The following is an 8,622-nucleotide window of genomic DNA, read 5'->3' on the forward strand; positions in this document are numbered from 1 at the left end:
TATGTACACGAACACAATACACTGTATTGAACAGAAAGATGGCTTCGCTTATGAGAATTGTACACAGTGTAGAGTACAGTTAAGCGTGATACCAGTTACGCTAGAACGGTCATTATCCATACATCATTATGTCATCGACCGATCTGGAATCTATAACTGGTTTTCACTCCAGATTGTCAAGAAATGTATCTTTTGGGCTTGTGTAGTAGATGACGAACGTTTTGAACAGGTGTTTTATCACCCCTTAATTATCAGACAGACATTAAGTATTGAATTCGAGTTTACATAATTACAGACATTTCCCAATTCCTTCAGTATTTTCTGAGCGAACACTGACACGTAATATGAGGGTAGTATCACCCTTCCCCGTGGTCACTATATAATTTACGATCGCTTTCTGGTGTTGGTAAACTATATATCCCCGAATGGGAATATTTGATGGAAGTCAATACCGACATGACCTTGTACATACAATATAATATTATCAGTTATAACGTGGTCGATATCAGACCCATACTACATACAACGTGTTTGTTGCATCATTTATCAAATCCGTTCTCATATTTAGTAACAAAAAAAGCGACACTGGTTTCCAATCTTTCACCATTTATTTCCCATTTATTTTATGCTGAACATTAAATTGAAGCTTGATTATATATAACCCGTATTCCACTATCACCGTTCCATTGCATTCTCGGAAATCGATACCTGTGAATTGCCAAATTACAACAGCATAATAATTCAAATTACATGCGTTGAAAAATCTAAACCTGTGTCCAGCATTTGTTATTAGAAGACTCTTAATCACACCTGTAATGAAACAAAAAATGACATTTCTTTAAATATGTTGCAAATTAAATTAAACTTATTTTTGTACTCGGTCATTTTCAAAGTAGAATTGTCAAATATGTAATATCTTCAGGATTTTAAACTGAACAAAAAATTCTATAAAACAAAAAGGCAAGGCTCTCTTCTTTGCACTGTAATTTGAGCATCATATTATACAAATAATGACAGCTTTTTCACCTGTTTTTAACTAAACATGATTTTGTTTACTGAGCATATAAATATAACAATGTGTATACTTCTAAAAAAAGTGCGGTTTACTGCATTTCAAGTAACCGTTTTATCTTGAGTTAATTGGCTGTCTGTAACTAAAAACTCAAAAATATATCAACACACATGTGCACAGTTTTGCAGAAATACACATTACTATTATATTTTTAGTAAATTGTGAGGAGTTGAGTACAAAAGTATCACCTTATAATCACCATCGCAATTTTATCCTAATAGTCTAAATATTACACAAAATATGTAACATACATTCACGACAGTATAAATAACAATAACCATACATCACGTTTTTAAGATTCGGTTATTTAAATGAGTGACTGTATGACTACTTTTCGAAGCAGAAAATAAAGAAATAACAAACTTACACTTCACCCTTCACTTTCCAGCTTTCACCGAACGCAGTAACGTCCTTTACTTCAAAACCATCGGGCGTCTGAAGATCATTACGTGTATCACCATCAGCATTACCCATCAAACCACAGAGCTTGCCATTGTAATCAGTGCCAGAGAATGATGCTTTTAACATATGCTTTCTCGGTGTCCACTCCAGAGTGAAAGTTGTATATTTGGAAGTGAACGCCAGTGTAATCAGGTCATTATTTTCTTGTACATGTATGAAAGGTGAGTACACGTGACCATTATTCTTGCTTCCCTGAAATATATAATATCGTATATACTCTCAGCACTATTCTATTTAAACAGTTTAAACAGATTTAGCAGACTAATTGAATGCTTAATTATATGATATAACTTACTGTAGCTACATCGCGACCATTAACAATAACATACTGGTCTCCGACAGTAACTTTGAAAGAAACCGTTCTTGTTTTATTCTTGATATCATCTCTTGGCCCGAACTTACTAATCACTTCAAAATCGGGGTGTGCACTGCAGTCTTTGAAAAATGTATACCAGCATTGACCTTGAAAACTGTATCGACGTCCATCAAATGTCGTCATATGAGGGTCTCCTTTCTCACTTCCGCCTGACACTATATGATAAATAATATAAATAATTGTAGATGAATATAAACAAGACCTTCACATTTTAAGGTGTATCTTCAAATGATATAATACATTTGGAAATTACATGGTTCATCTTAATAAATATTTTATCAGTCAATACAAAACGGGACTATGTCACATACAAGTATTATGGTCTATCTAGAAATATATATCTTCCCAAATCTCTGGTATGTCTAAACTATTCCATGCCTTATTTTCAAATCAAAAATCAAAACATAGCAACAGCTACCATTAAATAACATAATCTAATATACTATTCCCATGATCTATTTCAAATACAAGTAAAATACCTAAAACCACCACGGCCTGTAGACAAGTAAAATCAGCAAATTTCATGGTTTATCTAGTTATCATCCGAGTGTTACTTCACATTATGGTTATATTCATTTCATATATTCAATGTCAACATATGTGGTGCCCGAATACTTTCAGAGTTTACACCGTCAGATCGTCTAATTTTTCAAAATAGCCACAAAAGTGGGATATGCAACAAAAATTACATATATCCTTGATATGTGACCCTTGGCTCAGATAGATCAATGCCAGAAAAGGGACACTCGTATTTCACGACGTTATAATTGTCTATCTATATTCAGTGTTGTCCAGTATCAAGTGAAATGAAATATCATTAATTATTCACATAATTTTGTCAGTCAATAACATAATCTTTACAAATGACTACAGTTATCGTGAAACACAAGCTAATTGACACTTCTTTGAATTACAAAGAAGAAATGTAAATTTTGCCTTTTTTATATTACCTGTAATAATTAACTTAAATCCCTTGTAATTATTCATAGAATCAGTTCTGAATATGAATATTAACTCGTTGGAAACTGATGTGTAGCTTGGTGGTAGAGAATTGCCAGTCCATTGAACAGCTTCAGTCCCATCATGGATTATCAACATATCCACTAAGTTTTCTATATTAAAATCTACAGCATTCACATCGAGAGTATTTCCAGGGCTGGTTGAGACAATCCAAGGGCAGTTAAGATTATTGTCATAATTAGATGGATAATTAGGACTAGTAATTATCTTTTGCTCGCCTTCATTGATGTAAAAGCTCCCACCACATCCTGTCCAAAAACATGCATATTTTAATTAGTGAATGAATTATATACATCGTCATTGCTAGATTCTTACATCCTTTATAAAAGACCGTCCCCTAGTGACCAATATTCAGCGTGGTACATAGAAGTGCTGCTCATTTTCATATGTGGTCATCCATAAATGAGAAATTATGATTAGCTATATTCTGAATGAGTGAACACTATTTGTTATGGACACTATTCAATTATAAGGACATGTCGCATTTGAGGGGTGCATTACATGTCATTATATCACTAGTCATTATATGTTTATTTTCATCAGCAAAAAATACAAGTAGTTAAGTAGATAGTAAAAAAATGTAAAAAAAATGAGGTCTGTGAAAATAGTTCTACTGAACTAGTCTAGTCCACAGCCCTGCCATTCTAGTTAACTTATGTGTAAAGGTCATTGACAGACAGAAACTATTTATATTTCTAAATCTGTACTAGAAAACTATATATATGTAATACAATTCATCAACAACTATTTATCCAAAAAAATAACCAAGTAAAACTATATATATGTAATACAATTCATCAACAACTATTTATCCAAAAAAAATAACCAAGTAACCAGTTGATATAATAATTACTTAAGCTGTTATGAAACAATTAAACGAATCAAACAGCTATTCAAACAAAAATAGAAAATATAAATAATGAATTGGTAGGGGAAAAGAACAATAAACAAAATCTTCCAAGGAACTAAGAAATATACCCTCGTTAGCAAATATAATACAAGGAAAATAAAGTAACTAAAATATTAATAATAGTCAAGAAAAATGGATATGCCAGGTAACTACTTATGCGATGGGTCTTTAAATCTTTTTTAAATTGATTAATTCTATTATAAATAATAAATTCTATTATGTGAACTTTTTAATGAAACTGTGAGGGAGTTCCAATGTGATAATTGGTGACAATGGGGCCATGTTAAATATATCATCAAACAATGTAGATATTCACTAAAGCTTGTGATGATCCTTTTATTGTTAATTAATATGAACCATTGCTGAACAATTCAATATTTAGGAATTATACTTACCTGTTCGCTTTACAGCCAATTTCTAGAAAACATAAAATAATAGAATATAGTAATAGTGAATAATAAAAGACATACATGGCATACGCTGTAAACATTGTATTGATTTGTGTGCAACAGTGTTTTTGTGATGCTTTAGATGAAGAAACTCATTATGAATCAATTATGTATCAATGTACCTCAATGGAAGCAAAAATATCGACAACTAATGCCAACACATCAAAATAGAAAAAAGACGAATTGAAATAAACAATGTTTAAATAAACAATAAACAGAACACGACTGCAATATTTCAAGTAGGCATGAAACATTGAATATAGCCTATTGTTATATGAACCGTCATATGTCATATCGGTAACGAAGGGTAATCTCGCCCAACGGACTGGGTTATGGACCCATACAATTGTATCCCTTACACAAGGGGTGTTCATTGTGTCCAGGACAGCGCCACTAAAGATCTGTGTTCAAATTTGCTATTTTAAAATCTGCTATGTTCAGGTTTGTAGATTTGAAAGAAGAATAAACTGACATTATTTTTTTCTATATTTTAAATTTAACATATCAACATATATTTCTTATATTTTATGTGTAACAAATTTATTTATGGCACTAAAAACGCATACGCAGCAAGATGATTAGACACAAAGACAACGAAAGTGATTCTCTAAATTCTGAATTCAAAATGTGGGTACAACAACAATAGCTCTATTTGTGTAACATGGCCCAGCCAGATTTCAATTTTAGTGTGAGTAGAAGTGAAAATGCTCCATCATAGTTCCTCAAAATAATATTAGAATAATTGCAGTGCAAGTATTAGATTAAAACGCTCAGTAATCCAAGCAATACATGTAGTTTAGTGTTTAATGATTTAAACTTACCTCTTTTGGAACAGCAAGTGTGAAGCTGGCCATTGAAATAATTACCATCAAACACAGCATCATATTTGACTCTGATCTCCGAGACGTATTTATCTATGGAAAAGCTGAAACGATGTGTTAGTAGCAGTACAATAATTTATTATGTATACTGGTAGTAGTAGTATACTTGGATAGTATGCTCGTGTGACAGAAGTGTGAGTGATTGATGATGCTATGCATCTGACTTCAACAATACTAGAACAAAACAACAATAGTTTTGGGTGCGTTCACTGACTTATATACTTATATAGATGGATAGAGGATTTATTGAGCATTACTCGGTATTTCATTGGATTGAACTCCTTTGTGGCCTTTGTTATGATTCTCTGATAAACAAATAAGAACAGACACAGTTGATCTTGCTGAAGGATCATTGCAAATGCTAACTTTCACTACTTGAACTTTCAGAACTTCACATTATCGCTAGATGTTGCAGCATGACACTTCGTAATCACGTGTTTATGTCAGTGACTGCAAGGGTTGATGATGCATTACCTTGCTTATATTGTATAAGTGTAAATTTTATCAAGACGGCAGAAAAAAATTATTCACTCAGTATTATTATTATGAACAGGTCTATAGTTGGTGATAACTGTATTATAGCCCAAAATACGTTTCGATTAAATTATTAACAGTGCAAATTGAACGGAACTCCAAATTCTCATGAATATTTTTATATATTCATGAACGGGCGCTCAGACTAAAAATATGTGTACCTGTTATGGACGAAAACCTGATAAAATAGCCAAAGCCTACGATACGAACGCTTTATTTTTATTTCTAAAAGGTTGGTGACGTGGCAACATGGACTTGTCTCGTTTCGGATGGAGCTCATCTAATGCCCAAACACTGTAGTATATATATAGCGTCAATAAAACGTATGGAAATTATATACTCACAAAACCATTACTGAAAAAAATGTATTCTACCACATAGCAAATTTACGTCGAAAACACGACAATTACCCAAGTACAACGTGATTCCAGTAATAAGTTACAACACTTGTTCATAATATGAACAGTCAATAACTGCAAACATCTCTTTGCCGAATTTTCATTAGCAAACGAGAAAGTATAAAACGTTGAATCCCCATAATCGTGGCGATATCCGGTTCTGGTTGGTTCCACTAAGCCAAATATAATTGTATTTTTTGCAGTGATTATAGTATATTGTAGGCTCATAATATGCTGTGTATAATAGGAAGTGAAATTTAAAACCAGCATATGCAGCGTAATGGTGAGCGGCTAGATTTAAACGAAAAATTTAAAAAGTACAAGTTTAATCTAACAGTTGTCTTGGACACATTTAACAGCGATAAAACAAACTTCTCGGTGTATTTAATTTGTAAGCCTTTAATAGATTCAATAAGTCATACATATTCGCGATTGTCACCATTCCCCGGTCGTATATGCATGTATGCTGTACCAAACATGAAAAAGACAATTTTCACTGACGTGATTATAACATTCTTGTATAATGTGAATTTCTATTTTGTGAAACAATTTCAAATTGCACGACATTAATTACTGCGCTGTTTTTTCTGTCTGGTTCTGTCTGAAGATAAACCCAAATAATTTTATTTTGTCCGGTAATTTGCTTCCTATTATCATCCCAACGATGTATTTTACCAGATTAATTGTGTAAACGTTATTGATAAAATGACAGTACTACGAAATGTCAAGATATTGACAATCAAGAAAATTAAACGGAAAAATAAATTGTAATTTGATAAACACATTTTAGTTGATGTACGTCTAATGGTGGTTTGTCCCAAACGCTGAATCATAAGAATGTTCACGGTGCCACATCTGTGCTTTAAAAGTAAAGACTTAAAATAATAGAACAAGCCAACTACGCCAACACGGGATTGAATAGCCATGTTTTTTTAGATATCTTTGCTATGCAATGTTGATACACAAAATACTATTTGCAAATTAAAGTTGACATGAATACGTATATTAACCTTGATTTGATCGAGAAAGTATCACTGAATTAACAATTAAATTGAAGTTGCTGTATTGTGTGTTTCATTCAAGAACAAAAACTGGGTTTCTACACAGCATATATAACGCACTGATTACCAGACGTATGTCCATCTACTCAACTCAACCTATCGGACGAACGATCTCCTATTAAAAACGTATATGAGACAAATAATTACCTGACTGCACTGAACTCTCAAATGTAGATGTCTTTTTTCAGTAGATAACTGCCTCGGTGGATAACAGCAACGTGTCGCTCTATAGCAAAACGCATTAATTTATCTAGTAGAATTTCTCAAAACAGTGACGCATTTTAATTTATCGTCCAATGGAGGAACATCCATATGTGCTTCTCATTTAATAAACACTAGTTTGTTCTAACGGTTTTTGGGAGGGTGTTGACTATACTAAGCTTGACGGACATGTACATATCACATGATATATTCTCTATTATAATTATCTGGAAGATCGAACCCGAGTTGTCGGAGTAACCATTAGTTATATTTTTGAACGAGATAGGTGGTATATTTTTTTTTTATTCCACATATCATATCCGGAACATGGTGTCATCAGCGCATGACAATAATCTATGTAATGTTTGAAATGCAGTCCCTAGCGTATGTGGTTAAATATATACTACGTAATCATGAAAAACAATTCTGCTACATCACTCAAGGAATAATTTGAGAATATAGAATGTTTTGAAGAGGCGTCATGAGATAGGGTTGAATTTGGAAACAAATATAATTATAATTACATATAAACATACAATATAAACATACAATGTTGTACAAATACACATATTTGAACAGCTGTACGAGCAATACTATTTCAACCCCAACTATGACGTCTTTTTCTGGTTTATTTAAATTGATAGCAAGATATATTGCTTAAATGGACAACGTATTTACTCAACCAACTTGTTGCAATGCGTTTTAGAATTACTCATTATATGGAATATGAGTATTTCAAACAGGGTCATTCAAACATTTTATGTCAAACTCGGGATTTCATATAACATTTCAAAATGTATTTGGCAATCTTCAAGTAAATAAGACACGTTTAATGGAATTCACTCGACACACTGTTGGTACTATGAAGTATATTTAAATGACCAGCTTTGCAAAGGTCCTTTTAGTTGACCTTTATTGTCAATCTAATTACGGTAAATAGAATACATAATATTATGTTGGTTCAAAATAACTTATCTTTTCCCTCACTGCTCCATTCGAAGGCCTATTCTGTTTTGCAATGTAAACGTAATACGTATGCTAATGTACAGGAACAGCATATCCTCCCCCCCGCAAAAAAAAAAGTTACTCGATTGTTAAGTGGCACGAGTCATTTCAGTTAATCTGGTCAGATCATATATTATTTACAGGAGGACAACAAACACATATCTGCTTCTGTCTGAAAACAATTCTGTATGCTCCCCTGCTGTGGCAGTCAACATCTGTTTTAAGTGTTTAATGATAGAAAATACATTTAACT

At 32.6% G+C, this 8,622-nt stretch overlaps 1 protein-coding gene across 1 annotated transcript; it reads right to left on the reverse strand.

Annotated features, from left to right (window-relative positions):
- Window positions 1–589: 589 nt before the first annotated feature.
- On the reverse strand, window positions 590–7,413 carry LOC102801143 (BMP-binding endothelial regulator protein-like). Its single transcript, XM_006812271.3, has 7 exons — window positions 7,311–7,413; window positions 5,111–5,214; window positions 4,236–4,257; window positions 2,861–3,178; window positions 1,830–2,065; window positions 1,440–1,726; window positions 590–810 (listed from the first exon to the last, which is right to left on the reverse strand). The coding sequence occupies exons 2-7, from the start codon at window positions 5,171–5,173 to the stop codon at window positions 801–803; spliced, it is 936 nt and encodes a 311-aa protein (XP_006812334.2). The 5' UTR covers window positions 5,174–5,214; window positions 7,311–7,413; the 3' UTR covers window positions 590–800.
- Between the last annotated feature and the right edge of the window lie 1,209 nt (window positions 7,414–8,622).

Source organism: Saccoglossus kowalevskii, chromosome 20, assembly GCF_978046115.1.
Source record: "Saccoglossus kowalevskii chromosome 20, keSacKowa6.1, whole genome shotgun sequence".
Classification (NCBI taxonomy): domain Eukaryota; kingdom Metazoa; phylum Hemichordata; class Enteropneusta; family Harrimaniidae; genus Saccoglossus; species Saccoglossus kowalevskii.